This window comes from Podarcis filfolensis (assembly GCF_964270895.1).
Source record: "Podarcis filfolensis genome assembly, chromosome: 8".
NCBI lineage: Eukaryota > Metazoa > Chordata > Lepidosauria > Squamata > Lacertidae > Podarcis > Podarcis filfolensis.
The window spans coordinates 15,108,447-15,126,043 of NC_139611.1; the positions used below are offsets into that span (position 1 = coordinate 15,108,447).

A 17,597-nucleotide genomic window follows, 5' to 3' on the forward strand; every position below is an offset into this window, starting at 1 on the left:
ACAGACCACCAGAACGAATTAAGTTCTTAACCCGAGGTACCACTGTACCTAGTATTCGACTTCCACTAGGAAGGCTAGCAAATCAAATCCCTCATCAAGAGGCAAGACTTGGGTGCTTTGGAACGACATCTCTTGGAAACTAAACACTACGCAGCTGGTGGTGTGGCCTTTGAGGGTGTGAGAAAACCAAGCAGGGTTGAACGCCCAGAACCTAACAGGATTGAACTCACCCTGCACCAGCTGGTGGGAGGAGGGTTTGATGGGCAGGGTTTGGGCGCATGAAAGAGTTCCATGCATAGGAAACTCTCACGCACCTGGGCCGAAGAGGAGTGAACTCCCTGGGCATCAGCTCTTAGCAAGTCTGCGTGCTCCTCAGAGGATGTTGCATATGGTAAGGTAAAGGGCCCCGTCACGGTGTCCTGTTGTGCCAGAAGCAGTTTAGTCCTGCTGGCCACATGAGCCGGAAAGCTGTCTGTGGACAAACGCTGGCTGCCTTGGCCTGAAGAGTGCCGCAACCCCATAGTTGCCTTTGACTGAGCATAACCATCCAGGGGGACGCAGGTGGCGCTGTGGGTTAAACCACAGAGCCTAGGACTTGCCGATCAGAAGGTTGGCGGTTCGAATCCCTGCGACGGGGTGAGCTCCCGTATCTCGGTCCCTGCTCCTGCCAACCTAGCAGTTTGAAAGCACATCAAAGTGCAAGTAGATAAATAGGTACCGCTCCGGTGGGAAGGTAAACGGCATTTCCGTGCGCTGCTCTGGTTCACCAGAAGCGGCTTAGTCATGCTGGCCACATGACCTGGAAGCTGTACGCCGGCTCCCTCGGCCAATAAAGCGAGATGAGCACCACAACCCCAGAGTCAGTCACGACTGGACCTAATGGTCAGGGGTCCCTTTACCTTTACCCATCCAGGGGTCCTTTCCCTTTACATTATGGGGTGCTGCAGTGGACGGCCTTATTCCCAGTGCTACTTAATGTCTGCATGAAGCAGCTGGGAGTGGCCATTGGCAGTTTCCGGGCAAGATGTCAACAGTATGCTGATGACACTCAGCTCTATTTCTCCATAGGATCTGAAATCAGGAGAGGCTTTGCAGTCCCTAATCCACTGCCTGAACGCAGTGGTGAAATGGACGAGGGAAAACAAGCTGAACTTGAATCCTGGAGGCACTCAGGTGTCGGAGAAATTGATCAGCTGCGTACCATGGATGGGGTTGCACTGCCCCTGGAGGAGGAGGTTTGCAGTCCTGGGGGTGTTTCTCTGTCACCAGAGGCTCAGTGGCTGGAAGTGCCTTTTAGCAACTGAGATGGGTTCTACTGCAAGCACTTAGCAATCATTTGCCATTATTTCTATGCAATTTCCCCCCACGTTTTGCTTACCAAGCAAAACTAAATTACACTGACTTAACCAAAATATCTTTTGAATTCCCAAGTCATGCTACGGCATTTTAGCACAAATGTGGAATTCGAAAGCTGAAAAATTCAATGTGCCCCAATATGAGCTTGGCACCGGAAGAGCTGTAGAAAACGCCCAGGAAGAAAACATCCCGTGCAGTCGGCCCATAAAGCAGAGGCGTAAATAACTCCTCTGCTTCATACACGTAATTTGTGTTGACACAGGGAGTGTGGAAACCCCAGCCATTATGGCACTCATTACAGTGGGGTTAACTGAGCTGGTTTGCTGCAAAACCAGCAGGCCTGGTTGGAGCTCCCTTCTGGTTACAACCAAACCGCAGAAGCTTCCAGGCAGCTAACAGCTTCCCCGCGTGGAGTCACCATCCCTCTTGCCAAGGGTGAGGCAGGCTCAATTTGTGACATACCTGCCCTCCTGCTCTGGAACAAGAGCGAGCCAGCGGGACCCAGGAGGAGGAAGACTTGACTCAGCTTGCCCAACCCTGAATCCGTGGGATGGGAACCCAAGGCGGGAGCTGAAAGTGATCACTGATGAAATAGGGCAATGTAAGCAAGGAGCAGGGAAAGGAAAGGAAGGACAACCTTCAGCAGGAGGAGAGATGGAAGGAGAAAGCCCTCGACATATTGGGCCACAGCATGGTTCTGCAACAAACCACCCTAAACACCAGGGTTTTTTTTCAGCTGGAATGAATATTCCAACCCCTCTCAGGTGGGTGCCACTGTCACTATAAGAGAATGAGGGAGGTGTTCATGGTGAGTTCTGGCACCTCTTTTTCTAGAAAAATAGCATTGCAAAACACCACCCACAATCTGCTTCTGGTAGCTGTTAAGGTGAACACATTACCAGGGAAAAGTTGTCAGTAGGCAGAGACACCAGCGGCTTTCCAAACATACATGGAAGATCACCTACTAACCGCTCCCAAAATTTCCTAATAATGCAAATTTGTCATTTCGGGCTGCCAGCGGCCCCACACCATCCCTTGTCAGCTAACATATTTTGGGGGTCTGCAGGCATGAACAATCCACATGCAGCTTTTTCCTTTCAGCCACCTCCTTCCAGGCAGGGGGTGGGAGATTTGCAGCTCTCCAGATCTGGTGGGACTACAAGTCCCGCTATCCGTGACTATTGGGGCTGATGGGAATTGGGAGTCCCAACAAGTCTGGATGGACTACAGGTGAGCCATCCCTGCTTTAATCAGTAATTAAAAAACAAACAAACCGAGCAGCCACTCATACAGAGGCACAACAGGGGGTTTTCTTTGGTGTTCCCAGCTCCCAGGGGCCTTTAGTCCAGGGATGGGAAATGAGTGGTCCTCCAGATGTTGCTCCCATCGTCCCTGATCTGGCTGGGGATTATGAGAGATTTGTCCAAAAACTTCTGGAAGGGGTTGCAGGGTTCCCTTTAGGGAGTGCTGTAAAAAGGAGGGGGGTGGAGAACTTAGCCACTGTTAAACTGAAGCTCTAACAAGCACCTTTAGGAAGCATAACACTCCAGAAATTTTTGCAGCCTCGTTTTTAAGGGGCAGTTTCTCCACCAGAGAGCACGAAAGAAAAAGGGACCCTGGTTCTCTTTTTTAGGACAGTTTGTGATCCACCCTCAATACAAAACCGGTTGCCGTTTCAAGCCTCATCACCTGGATACACGGCAAAGCGACCAGATTTGCCCTTTCTGCTCACCTTTCAAGCTTTCTGGCAAATGTTTTTCTTAGGCCACAGGACGCCCAGTCTATGGCTTTCAAGTAAGATAAAAGTTTTGCTTTATTTTTCAAGAACAAACTCTTGCCAGGAAACAAACAGGAACGAGTGGAGGAAGATCTTTCGGGGACCCTATCCCCAAGAGGCCCAACCTACTGACCACCCCCACCAACCTCAATAGGCTCAGACCATCACTAAAATTAGAAACATTGCAACCGTCAACACCCGGGCTTCCAAGCGCCGCTGTCGCCACCACTGGTCCCTTGAGCTTTTTGGCAGTGGTTAAAGTGGGGTACCTGTTAAATAAGGAGGATGCCTATTATAGAACCATATGGAGGATTTAATAATCATCATCAATATCCAAAGGGTAGATCCGTCTTGGCACCCATTTCTCTGGAAAAGAGAGAAAATGAACCAAGGATTTCTGTGTCATGGCGTCTGGAAGTCCTTCCGATGAGAGGTCTGGTGGAGCTCCACCTACAGGGATGCTAAGAGGATGGGGAAGACACTTCTTTCTTGGTTCAGGCTGTGCATTTAAACATTGGTTTTCTATGCCGTTATAAGCTTAATTGGCCTTCCCCAAACAATTCTGAATCCAAACTGTTACTGAATTCCAACTAGGGCTGGGCGATATATATCATCCAAAACCAGTTTGAAGTCCATATCGTGCGAACCGTTTCATAAATTTTGACCTGGCAATATATCGCGAATTATGATGCATGTGTGCTATGTAAAAATCAGTGTGGGGAAAACTGTGAAGTCAGCCAATGCCTTTACATAGCTCCATCCTTATTTCAGACATTGTGATATATCAGTAATATCGCAATGTTTAGCTGGTGATATGACACTGAAAACCAGATATCGCCAAAAATAATTTGGAGTAAAAATGATATGCAGCTGAAAATAAAATTTAAGGAACCAGGGGTGGGGGGAGAGGGAAGTCACAGGATTTGGAGAATCCCATTTTATGAATTTGATATTGTTTTTGTGTATATTTTTCTTTGTATTTTTTATTGTATTTGTTATTGTGCATGTTTTGTTTTTGTTAAAAATTGTGTGTGTGTGTGTGTGTGAGAGAGAGAGAGAGAGAGAGAGAGAGAGAGAGAGAGAGAGAGAGAAAGAGAGAGAGAGAGAGAACCAGATACCACCCAGCCCTAATTCCAACTTGCTGGGCTGATAAGAGTTGGAGTCCAACAGTTTTTGGACTGTCACTTGCCCTTACTGCCTCCTAGCTACCTCCTGACGTGTCTCTACCACGCCCAGATACCTCCGTCATAACTCAGTGTTCTTTTAATGCAGCAATGGGCAACCTGTTGATGACCTGATGCTGATGGACCACAACTCCCATCATCAATTGGGCCACACTGGCTGGGGCTGATGGGAGTTGCAGTTCAGTGACATTTGGGCACCTGCTTGGCAAAGGCTGCCTATTCTTCAGGGTTCCCTGAATTCCTTGCTCAATTTACTTTCAATTTCAACTAGCTCTGCAAAGTATGGCACATCCTTCCCTAGAAAGCTGGACAGTTTCTTTAAACATTTATTTTCCAACTTTGGGGGAGTGGCGGGAGAACAAACGAAACATTGGGAGTTAAGCTTTAATATCTCTTTCCACCCCCACCCCCACTTAAAAGAAAACACTTTTGCAGCATCTTTACAGAGGGATCCCATGAGCAGGACTGCTGCAACTCCAGGTCACGGCCTGGCCACCTAAACCGTTAAGACAAAAAAATTAAAAAGCCTAATTGAGACCTCTAATTCTTGTTCTCCGAGAAAAATAACCCCACAAGCACTGCCCAGGCAGCGGAGGCTGGTGCCCACCGATACAAGTGCAGCAGAAGGCAGAAAGGCCCCCTAGAAGGTGGGGCCAGAGAGAACGACAGGTAGAACCAGCCAATCCCAGCTTTGCCCCCATCCTCCTCCTCTTCCTCCATACTGAGATCTATAATGGCAATTCTGAGACCAAGGAGGAGGAGGAAGCTGATAGCCAGGACCACCACCCTGGACTGGATGCAAGCCGGAGTTGGTGGGGCAGCGGCCCCTCTCGCCTCGACCTCCACTGCACCCAGTTCTGAAGGGAGAACCCGGAGTTTCCAGCCACAGTCACCTCCATAGAACTCACCCCCCCACTAGAGCTTCGGAAGGGCCCCCGGGGGCGCCGAGAGGATGGCGAAGACGTAGAAGAGTCCCAGCAAGAGGTTGAGCTTGGCTGTCCTTTGGGGGAGCTTGACGAAGCTCTGGCTGCGGAACTGCCTCTCCAGGGAGAAGGCCATGGGGATTGTGAGGAGCGGGAGGGCCATCGTGATGGTGTAGCGGGTAGCCAGGACGCAGAAGACCAGGTAGGGCAGGAAGAGGAGGGCGTTGTACAGGAAGTAGGAGAACGTCGGCCCAATGAGGATGGCCAGGGTGACGATGCCGGCCTGCCGGTCCGACTCCATGTCCCGGGTGTTGTTGCTGTGCAGGATGGCCTCGGTGCTCAGGGCCAGCGGGACGGCGTAGAGCAAGGGCGAGACCGAAAGGTAGCCCACCTGCACGGCGTAGGCGAACATCACAGCCAGCGGCCCAAAGGTGATGAGGATCACCACGTCGCCCAGTGCCACGTACTTGAAGCCAATGCCTGCAGTCACGACAGAACAGAATGACAGAGGAGGCAGCGAAGGTGTAGCGGTTAGAGCGGCAGGCCAGGACCAGGGTTCGAATCCCCTCCCTTCTCCCCTCCCCATGCCATTAAGCTCTTTGGGTGAGCACAGGCCAGGCACTGCCTCTCTCAACATAGCCTAACTCACAGAGTGGTTGTGGGGATTAAATGAGAAGAACCACGTGCACCACCTTGAGCTCCTTGGAGGGGGAGGAGAGGGATATGAATGGAATAAATAATAATATCATGATGAGAGCCCGACAGGATCAGGGCAAAAGCCACCTGATGGCCAACCAGGTGCTCTCTCATGGGAATGCCACAAGCAAGACCCATGTACAACAGTGCTGACCCCGCTACTGATTCCTAGAAACTGTTGCTCGCAGGCCTGTGGCCTTCAATAGTGGAAGCAGAGCATAGCCGTTGTGGCTAGTGGGCACCGACAGCCTTATCACCCATGAACTGAAGACCAGGAGGGTGGAAGTCTTAAGCCTACAAAAGACCTTCTGTGGCTCTGAGACCCCAGATATTAAAAGAGTCGATTAACTCTTATGTAACAAACAAACAAAAACACCACCCCACAATTACCATATATAAATGTTCCTTAGCAGCAAACCAGTTTGATACGCGGTTATGAAAGGAGGAATGGAAAAAAGAATTGGAGAACTCAATCACAACCAAGCAATTGTGTTAAGTTCTATAACAAGGGTGTCTCTGGACCTCAAATTAAGACTCCACTGAACTCATTTATGAAAGGATTATCTAAGACATCTAGCTTCTGGGATAATGCTTCTCTAAAACATATGTTTGCAAAATGCCCGATATTGATAATTTTTTGGCAGAAGGCAACATAGATGATCAACACGGCAAAAATCACAATGCAGGAAAAACTGTGAAGCCGATGCCTCTGCGTAACTCCATGCTTATTTCAGTCACAGTGATATATTGGTATCTCGCCATGTTTAGCTGGTGTTATAGCGCAATGTTGAAAACTAGTTATCGCCCAACCCTAAACCTAAATCACAGAATTCTGGCACAGAACCCCTGTCGCCTCAGCTACTGAACCTGGCTAGGACTGGACGATATATTGATATATTGTCCAAAACCGGTTTGAAGTCCATATTGTGAAATTGGTTTCATAACTTTTTACCTGGCAATATATCACAAATTGTGGGTGTGGGTGCTATGCAAAAATCACAATGTGGGGAAAACTGTGAAGCCAGCCAATGCGTCTCTCGATTCCTGCAGCCACTGTTAACTCTGCTGGCTCAGCTCTCCCCTGCCTCATGCATGGGGCAGCGAATCAAAGAAGCAGATGCCAGCAAAAATCACGATGCAGGAAAAACCATGAAACCAGCCAATGCTCCATCCTTATTTCAGACATTGTGATATATCGGTATATCACCATGTTTAGCTTGTGATATATAACGATGTTGATATTGCCCAGCTCTTCTTAAACAGCCTACACCTTAAGTTTGGTGCCCTTCAAAAGCTTTGGACTCTCGCATCCCAGGGATTTGGGAGCCCCACACACCTGGAGGGCCCCAGGTCGGGGAAAGATGCTCTGCAACAAGGAAAGGTCTGCGCGTGTTGGTGAGGATTCCTTACCTCCAGTATAGAGAAAGGAGCTAGAGAGCCCTCCGAAGTAGATCAGGGCTAGATGCTCCAGCTTGAGGGTAGAGAAGCAATAGAGGCAGGCCGCAGATATGCAGCCGAGGGTGTACAAGAAGACCCCGAATCTGACCACGTCCTGGGGCTCCAATATCCGGTCCACCAGGGTCCGGTCGTCGCTCTTCTTGTGATCAATCCCCTTGGAGAAGTCGTAGTAGGTGTTCACGAGGTTCCCGGCCCCGTGGACAGCCAAGACGGTCACTGCGCTGCCAACCAGGAGCCCAGGGTCCAAAGTCCCCATGGAGCGGTAGGCAAGAGCGCTGCCTAGGGCCACCGGGGTGAGGGAAGCGCTGAAGCTCCAGGGGCGGAGGGCCAGGACATAAGAGGCGCACTTGTGCTGCCAGGTGCTGGGCAGGCTCTTTGGGGTGCCCAGCAGTGCCGCCCCTTGATCTTCCGGCTCACTTTCCTGCTTGTTTTCGCTGACAATATTGATCTTTTCCATCTCATCTTCTGCCTCCATTGTTCAAACAGGCTGATGCAACGCCAGGTGTCAGAAGTGGACCTGAAAAGGGGAAAGGAAGAAGAGAAAGTTGTGTGGTGGTCCATTAAATCTAAGGAAAACCTGCACCTCACCCCTTTCACAATAGCCTTCTCCTCCTCTTTAGGGGAGTTATTTCCTTGACAGAGAGAAGTGGGCACCTCTATAGAACTGTGTAACACAGGCGTGGGGAGGCCTCAGGACCCAGGGAACTAATTTGTCCACTCCCCTCTGGCCCCTCTTGCCATCCCCAACATTTCCCGTTTAAAAAAAAAGTTGGGGAAAGAGCTCCGGCTTGAGATTTTGCGAAATGATCCAGCAACAGGTTGACTCACGATGCTGAATCAGGTCTTTATATTCCTTTTATGGGACTCCTATGACTTACTTCAGCCATCTGATGCCCTTCGGATGCTTTTGGTCACCGGCTGGGATTATTGTTATTTATTAAATCTGTACGCCGCCCTTCATCCGAAGACCACAGAGCGGTTCACAACACAAAATGGGAGTGGTGGGAGTTGTAGTCCAAAATATCTGGAGGGTTGCAGGTTTATCTAATAAAATTTCAACAGGTGCACCCCACCCCATACCCTGGCAAGGACACTGAATTACAGACTCATAGGGCTGTAAAGTTGGAAAGACCCCAAAGGGGCATCGACTCCAATCCCCTGCAACTCAGGGGCCACCTAACCTCTGTTTAAAAACCTCCAATGAAGGAGAGCCTGACACTTTTGAAGGTTTCAGGTTTGATTTAGTTTACTGATTAAAAGATTTTTCACAACAGCTGTTGCTTAAACCACCTTCCAGCCATTTTTTTTTTAAATCCACATTTTCCACTGTGCTCCAAGCGATCCAGAGAAAGCAAACGTTCTGCAATAGCACAGGGCACACTGGTCCCTGACAAAACCACATAGGACATGCCATAACAGAACATACCGTATTTTACGCCCTATAGGACGCACTTTTTCCCCTCCAAAAATGAAGGGGAAATGTGTGTGCGTCCTATGGGGCGAATGCAGGCTTTCCCGGGCTTCCTGCAGCTCTGCGCCACCCTCCGGATCCCGGCGCGAAGCCGCGCGGGGCTCCGGAGGGTGGCGCAGAGCTGCCTGCGCTCCCGAGCTTCCTGCAGCTCTGCGCCACCCTCTGGAGCCCGGTGCGAAGCCGCGCGGAGCTCCGGAGGGTGGCGCAGAGCTGCCTGCATTCCGAAGCCTGGTGCGCGCTGAAGAGCGCGCCCGGGCTTCGCGCACCTGTCCGCAAGCCTGGGGAGACCGGCGCGGCTCCCTAGGCTTGCGGATAGCAGGCTGTTCTGGGGGCTGGGGTCAGGGGAAGCTCTGGCTTCCCCTGCGCCTGCCCCATGCCTGGGGGGGGAATAATTTTTTTTCTTTATTCCCCCCCCCCCAAAAAAGTAGGTGCGTCCTATGGGGCAAAAAATACAGTAAATATAGCCAAAAAGACCCAAAGTGAAACCAAGGAACAAAGCCTTCCTTCCCTTCGCCAGCGTGGTGTAGCCAAAAACATTTGGAGGACATAAGGCTGATGAAACTTGCCTTTAAAATGAGCTCTGAATTAAAGCACGGGGATTAATCAGGAGCGGACTGAAATAAAACAATGTGTGGTGGGCATTTGAAGCATTCCTTGCCCAACTTCCACCTGTCACCCTGCTGTTTTCCTTGAAAGTCTGCCTTAAGCCTTTACAAGCCAAGGAAGTCCCTGTGATCTGTCGGAGAGTTTCTGAGGTCTCTAAAATGTCAGAAGCCCACAATAATTCATAGCAGGGCTTTCAGCAGTAAGTTTTAAAGCAACACTTTTTAATGACCTCTCTTTAGTTGTTTTTGTATTGTTTTTAAACTTAAGTTATTTTAAAATGCATGATTGTAGAACTTACTGAGATTAATTAATTTATCTAATATTATTTATCTAATATTTTTACATATCCCAGTCTCCAAGTGGTTTACAAAATAACAAACAGAATATGTACTAGACAGATAAGTAATGAAAGCATCAACCAGTACTTCAAACAAGTTTGATCCGGAACTGGTTAAACATTCAAACCATATATTTATTAAAGGTGACTAACAGAAAAGACGTTTTACACCCTTATGGCAATATGGAAGCTAGAATAGTTTGCCTGTTCAACATTCAACATTCCTGTTTCGTTAACCCCTGTAATAAATACAAAAGGAAACCAAAAGCAAGCAAACCAAAAACCAGATAAACACAATGTACTACTATAGACTTCTTTTTTGTGATTCTAAAGCTGTTTTAAACAGCTTTCAATATTGAACTCTGATGTTAATGCTGGGTGCTAATAAGAGCAATAAGAATAATTATGCCAGTGTGCTTGTAGATTCAGACTATGACTTGGGTTCGAATCCCTATGATGGAGTTCACTAATGTAGACCGTGGGCTCTTGGCCTAACCTACCTCACAGGGTTGTTGGTGAGGATGAAATGGGAGAGGGGGAGTGGGGGGGAAAGAAACGTGGCATATAAATGTAATTGTTTTTGGTGCCTACCTGCCTCAAGAGACAATAGGGTGCGACTCTACAGTCGGTGGAGGGTGGGGAGTTAAGTCAAACACCTGTGTGAAGTGATCTCCCAGACCCATAGCTACGTCTCTCTCTCTCTGTGTGTGTGTGTGTTAGCCAGGTTTTTTTTGCCCCAAATGAAGCCTCCAGAGGGGCACCATTGAGGTGGAGGTACGCAAATGTGTGTGTGTGTGTGTCAAACTGGGTCTTTGGGTATGGTTCTGCCCCTGCTCTCCAAACAGAAAAATCTAAATATACAATCTGTTACTACATTGGGAAACAAAAGACGAGCTTCTCAAAGCCTCTATGACACACTGGGCAATAGATAAAGGACACAATATAGATTTAATCTCTGGGAAAAGCTTTGGAAGAGCAATCTGAAGTTTACAGTTTGTTATTCCTTGGAGGAGAACTACCTGAAAATGATTCACAGATGGTATGTAACTCTGAGTGGGCTTGCTAAGATGTATAAGACTGAATCAGATAAGTGCTGGAGGTGCAATGAGACTGAGGGTATGTTCTGTCATATGTGGTGGATCTGTAAAAGGGTAAGAGAGTATTGGGAAATAATTTATAATGAATTGAAAAAAAATGTTTAAAAGTTTCCAAAAAATCCAGAGTCCTTTCTGTTGGGGATAATTCTGACGGAAATTCCCAGGTGTCAAAAAAGGTTATTTATGTATGCCACTACGGCAGCCCATGTTTCGTTAGCCCAAAAATGGAAAATGAGCAAAGTCCCAACTAGAAAAGAATAGCAACTTAAAGTGATGGAATATGCGCAGCTTGCGGACCTAACATATAGAATAAGAGAACAAGAACAACATACGTTTAAAAAAGACTGGAAAATGTTAATTGACTATATGGGGGGGAACTGTGTACATTGAAAATGTGGGCAGTATTAAGATAACTTCAACAGTGTAAATAAGTTTTGATGGATGTAATAATGGAATATTGAATGGTTTGGTTTATATGAATTATGCAGGGATGTTATGCAAAATGTACCACACAAAGAGAAGGGGGGAAGTCACTGATATTTTAAGGTGGTTTAAATGAATATTCTAAAATGAAAAACATAACATTTAATAGAAAATATGTGGGAAAAATCAAAATATAGGATATATAAAAGTAACATATATAGCCAAACTGGGTCACTGAGTCTGGTTCCGCCCCTGCTCTCCGGACAGAAAAATCAAAATACAGGCTATATAAAAGTAACATATATAGCCAAACTGGGCCATTGAGCCGGTTCCGCCCCTGCTCTCCGGACAGAAAAATCAAAATACAGGCTATATAAAAGTAACATATATAGCCAAACTGGGCCATTGAGCCTGGTTCCGCCCCTGCTCTCCAGAGAGAAAAGTCAAAATACTGTACAGGATATATAAAAGTAACATATATAGCCAAACTGGGTCATTGAGTCTGGTTCCGCCCCTGCTCTCCGGACACAAAAAATCAAAATACAGGATATATAAAAGTAACATATGTAGTCAAACTGTGTCTTTTGAGCCCCTGCTCTCCAGATAGAGAAGTCAAAATGTAGGATATATAAAAGTAATATATACATTACAACCAAGGGAATGAATTCCATACCGGTCGCGCAAGCCCTACCCCGCCTTGTCCCCTTCTACCGTCCGAGGAGGTGGAGAGACGCCGAAGCCCCGCTTGCCCGCCGCCTCCTCCTCCCGCGAGCATTGAGGAAGCCGGGCCACTTCGAGCCCAGAAGAAAGGGGAGGCCCTGGGCCCGCCCCACCCCAGTCTCCTGCCTCCGCGGGGCGGCAGCCTCCGCAGCAGCGTCCTACCCTGCAGGGGTGGCGGGGCGCAGGCGAAGTCCGGGCGGGAGGCAGGTGGAAGGGGGGAACCTCTCCCCGGTCAGGACTCACCCTGCGCCCAGAGAAGGCGGCTCCCGAGCAGCCCCAGCTCCCCCGACGCCTCCGCCGACTGCGGCTCGCCTCTGCCATCGGCGGGTCCACTCCCTTCTCCTCGCCCCCGCCGACGGGCGCCCGAAGCGCGTGCGCTTCCGAAAGCGGCCCGGCCGGAAACAGAACTCCCTCGGAGTCAAAGGTTCCGACCCGGGGAGGCCGGCGAGCTGAACGCCCGGGTGTCGGGTGTCTGCTTGCTTGCTTATTCGGTTTTCCGGGGCGGGTTATTCACGCCAGATTCTTCCTGGAACCCGGCCTTTCATTCATATATATATATATATATATATATATATGTGTGTGTGTGTGTGTGTGTGTATATATATATGTGTGTGTGTGTGTGTGTGTGTATATATATATATATATGTGTGTGTGTGTGTATATATGTGTGTGTGTGTGTATATATGTATGTGTGTATATATATATATATGTGTGTGTGTGTATATATATACACACATATACATACACACACATTCACTATATATACATTCACTATATTCACACACACATATATAGTATATATATACATACATACATACATACTATATATTTATATATATACACACACACGTCCTATATATATACACACACATACACACACACACACACACACAGTATATACATACACTACACACAGAGAGACACACTATACACACTATATATCATAGCTGTCAACTTTTTCCTTTTTAAAGGGAAATTCCCTTATTCCGAATAGGATTCTTTGCAAGAAAAGGGGAAAGTTGACAGCTATGCTATATATATACAGTCATACCTCATACAGACGCTTAAGGTTGTGTTTTTTGGGGTTACAGACCCGCCGAAACCTGGAAATACCGGAACGGGTTACTTCTGGGTTTCGGCTGTTGCGCATGCACAGAAGCACTAAATCGTGCTTTGCGCATGTGCAGAAGCACTGAATCGCAACCTGCGCATGCGCAGACGTGGTGCTGCGGGTTGCGAATGTGCCTCCCGCACGGATCATGTTTGCAACCCAAGGTCTGACTACACCAAACTGGGTGTGTCATCCTGGCTTCAGATTGCATTTTCATTGACGACTGTGTGGCATTTGTAGTGGGGAGACACTGCACCCCCCTCACTTGTTCATACGTTGCAATGGCAAGGTAGTACAGCCCTGCCACAAGGGACTGTACCAGTTCAGTTGAAACTTAGGAGTCATTTTAAAAAATTATTAAAAATTTCTGAGTTTGCAAAAATACTTGCATCGTCTCTTTTTTTAAGATGTGTTTTCTACAGATCAGTTTCATTCATTGTGAGACATTGGCGTTGCATACAGTGTTAGGTTAGGAAGAAAAGAGGGGGAAAGAAGGGGAGGGGGGACTTAGGAGTCATTTATTGGAAAGCACACATTTATGGGCTATACCTCCCATACATGGAAAATCACACCCCCACAAAAAAAACCCAACAGGCTGGAAAGAAGGCTTGGGATCATCCTTTTCACAGAGGGTGCAATTTGCCGACAATTCTCTTCCCACCCCCAAAAAGGAGGCAGTGTACTTTTATTCATTCATGTTATTTATTAGTTTACAGTGTTCATGGGCCAGACTGCATAGCAGAGAGATCTCCAGGACTGGGTCGCCTCACTTATGCTCTCTCTTCCACGAATATCTCTTGCAATAGTCAGGTGAAAAGTCTCTGCAAGGCAAGTATGCTGAACTTGCGGCACTGCAGAGATTGCTCCCATCTCATCCATGGACTTTGGCTGTGCTGGTTGGGATTGACGGGCGTTGTACACCAGCAGGATCTGGAGGGCAACAGATGTTCCTCTGACTCGAGAGATGTGAAAAAGAAAAGTCATATAGGGATCCTGGCGCTATCCTTGGCACATGTGACAATAAATGTCAACTGTGTAAAACAGGGGTCAGCAAACTTTTTCAGCAGGGGGCCGGTCCACTGTCCCTCAAACTTTGTGGGGGGGCAGACTATAATTTGGAAAGAAAAAGAAAAAGAACGAATTCCTAAGCCCCACAAATAACCCAGAGATGCATTTTAAATAAAAGCACACATTCTACTCATGTAAAAACACGCTGATTCCCAGACCATCCGTGGGCCGGATTTAGAAGGCGATCTGGCCCCCAGGCCTTAGTTTACCTACCCATGGTGTAAAACAATCCTTGATCATTGGTCACACTGGCGTCCAACAACCACTTTGTTGTTTAGTTGTTTGGTCGTGTCCGACTCTTCGTGACCCCATGGACCAGAGCACGCCAGGCACTTCTGTCTTCCACTGCCTCCCGCAGTTTGGTCAGACTCATGCTGGTAGCTTCGAGAACACTATCCAACCATCTCGTCCTCTGTCGTCCCCTTCTTCTTGTGCCCTCCATCTTTCCCAACATCAGGGTCTTTTCCAGGGAGTCTTCTCTTCTCGTGAGGTGGCCAAAGTATTGGAGTGAGTCTCAGCTTCAGGATCTGTCCTTCCAGTGAGCACTCAGGGCTGATTTCCTTCCAACAGCCACTAGAGGGGGGCAATTCCCCAATCCTGTTGTATCTGGAATGAGGCGCACAGGTATGCGGCAGTAGAGAGATGCTCGCTCTCTGCCTCCAGGGGTCGCTGTCCCCATTGGCCGCTTCCATGCATTTCCTTACTATTCAGAAATGTGGTTTTCCTCCATCGTTTCATCGTGGAATTCAGCACACACACCCCTGAACGATGGCTGCCTGGGTGGATAAGAATAGAAAGCGATAGGCTGAGTAAACTGGCGTAGCCTCCACCTGCCTGCCACAATCCATCTTGTGCATTTGGGCTGTTCAAATGTTATAAGAATTTTAAGCTCTTTTATATTTAAAATAGGTAAAGGTAAAGGGACCCTTGACCATTAGGTCCAGTTGCGGACAACTCTGGGGTTTGTTGCCGGAAATATCCGAGGGCTCCCTTGGACAAAAGTAAAGACACCAACCAGGATAACTTGGAGCAAAACAGCAGCCTGTAGGCTTGGCCTTTATTGAACTGTTGCAACAGGGTGTTCCCCTCACTTGCAAGAGAGAGGAAAGACCCAGAAAAATAGTGTGCAAGGTCTTATAAAACTTTTTGAAATTCCCCTCCTCTAGGTCAAGCCCACCCCCAGAAACATCATGCATACACCACAGAAAGGAGGGGTTGAGGGAGGAGTTGGTGGTAACCTGAGTGTCCCGTCACCTGGCTAGCCCCTCCCCTCCCCCCTCCCCATGAGTCACCTCCAGGAGACAAAGGGGAGTTTGCAGCTTCCTGCCCCCAGAGGGAAGATCCGATCATTGTCCTCTGTTTCAGTCCATGCTGAATCCACTCCCATATGCAAGTTCTTTGTGATCTTGATTGTCTTCTGTCTGGGACCATCAGGGCCGGCACAGCAACTGGGCAGGGCTCCCGTGGATGTGCTGAGACGGTGAAGGGACCATGGCTGACCAGGACCAAGGCACCCCCCCTTGATAGTTCTTGTCATATGGAGCAAAATAAAATGGAACAGTGCAAATCCGATGTATGGTTGATTTTCCATGAATTTATAACAGAAATGTGGCGAATGTAGTGTGTGAGTGTGTGTGTGTGTGAAGTTTGTACAAACAGAATGATTGGGGTGGGGGGGTTCCTGCTACAGGTTGCAGCGCTCATCTCGCTTTATTGGCCGAGGGAGCCGGCGTACAGCTTCCGGGTCATGTGGCCAGCATGCCTAAGCCACTTCTGGCGAACCAGAGCAGTGCACGGAAACACCATTTACCTTCCCGCTGGAGCGGAAACTATCTACTTGCACTTTGACGTATTTTCGTACTGCTAGGTTGGCAGGAGCAGGGACCGAGCAATGGGAGCTCACCCCGTCGTAGGGATGTGAACCGCCGACCTTCTGATTGGCAAGTCCTAGGCTTTGTAGTTTAACCCACAGCACTACCCACGTCCCATATATAAAATAGATGTTCATAAATGTACCAAGGAAACACGTACAAATATGTAAACCACATGTCTGAAACCCACAGAAAAGTACTGAAACTATTTTCTCTCTCCCAAAATGACCTCAAATATTCCTCTGCAAGGTCGAAGGAAATAGGAAATCTCCCCATTGTCTCTTTCACAAATCCTGTCTTAAAGGCACATTTAAAGGGTGTGAGCCTGTGCCCTGGATTCAGGAACTGAGTAACAAAAGAGTGGCCAGGATTCCCAAGTAATCCAATCAAGCAACCTAGCAGACAAGAGGAAAAAAACAACGCACTCAGATTTCTGTTGTAGTCTGCCCCTTCTGTGATGTACGTATGATGTTTCTGGAAGTGGTCTTGAGCTCCAGGGTGGGCAATTTCAAAGTCTATATAAGGGCTTGCACACCTTTGTCCTGGGTCCTCCTCCTCTCTCCTGCGTGTGGGGGGAACACCCTGTTGCAACAGCTTTAATAAAGACCAGGCATATAGCCGCTTTGCTTTTGTATATCCTGGTCTGGTCTCTGTTCATTTCCCGACCGGTTTGAGCCTTAAAAGTTACGCTCTCTCCGAAGGTCCAGTCTTCCTTAAGAAGCTGAACCCCTTGAAGGGACCCCATTTTTATTCTTATTTCACCAAACATCCTTGGAGAGAGGAGGAAAGAGAGTTAATGGAAGGCCAGCAGCGCCGTTACTTGGAAGCAAGCCCCACTGACTTCCGTGAGACTTACTTGAGAGTAAACGGAAGGCGGCTCAGCGCAGGGAATCATTTGAAAGCTTGCAATGGAGAACTTTAAATGTGCAGTGCTATGCAGCTGGTCCCATCACCTCCTGGCAAACAGAAGGGGAAGAAATGGAGGCAGTGAGAGATTTTACTTTCTTGGGCTCCATGATCACTGCAGATGGTGACAGCAGTCACGAAATTAAAAGACGCCTGCGTCTTGGGAGGAAAGCAATGACAAACCTAGATAGCATATTAAAAAGCAGAGACATCACCTTGCCAACAAAGGTCCGTATAGTTAAAGCTATGGTTTTCCCAGTAGTGATGTATGGAAGTGAGAGCTGGACCATAAAGAAGGCTGATCGCCGAAGAATTGATGCTTTTGAATTATGGTGCTGGAGGAGACTCTTGAGAGTCCCATGGAAGAAGAAGATCAAAGAAGAAGAAGATCAAACCTATCCATTCTTAAGGAAATCAGCCCTGAGTGCTCACTGGAAGGACAGATCCTGAAGCTGAGGCTCCAATACTTTGGCCACCCCATAAGAAGAGAAGACACCCTGGAAAAGACCCTGATGTTGGGAAAGATGGAGGGCACAAGGAGAAGGGGACGACAGAGGACGAGATGGCTGGACAGTGTTCTCGAAGCTCCCAGC

At 48.0% G+C, this 17,597-nt stretch overlaps 1 protein-coding gene across 4 annotated transcripts; it reads right to left on the reverse strand.

The window, feature by feature from the left end:
• Positions 1-3,144: 3,144 nt before the first annotated feature.
• On the reverse strand, positions 3,145-12,436 carry UBIAD1 (UbiA prenyltransferase domain containing 1). Of its 4 annotated transcripts, none has more exons than XM_083628921.1 (3): positions 12,292-12,436; positions 7,347-7,911; positions 3,145-5,720 (listed from the first exon to the last, which is right to left on the reverse strand). In XM_083628921.1, exons 2-3 carry the CDS (start codon positions 7,867-7,869, stop codon positions 5,233-5,235), a joined length of 1,011 nt encoding a protein of 336 aa, XP_083485047.1. In that variant the 5' UTR covers positions 7,870-7,911; positions 12,292-12,436; the 3' UTR covers positions 3,145-5,232. The 4 variants fall into 4 exon arrangements, with proteins under 4 accessions (XP_083485047.1, XP_083485048.1, XP_083485049.1 ...); XM_083628922.1 differs by having other exon boundaries at positions 12,002-12,423; XM_083628923.1 differs by having other exon boundaries at positions 12,211-12,421.
• Between the last annotated feature and the right edge of the window lie 5,161 nt (positions 12,437-17,597).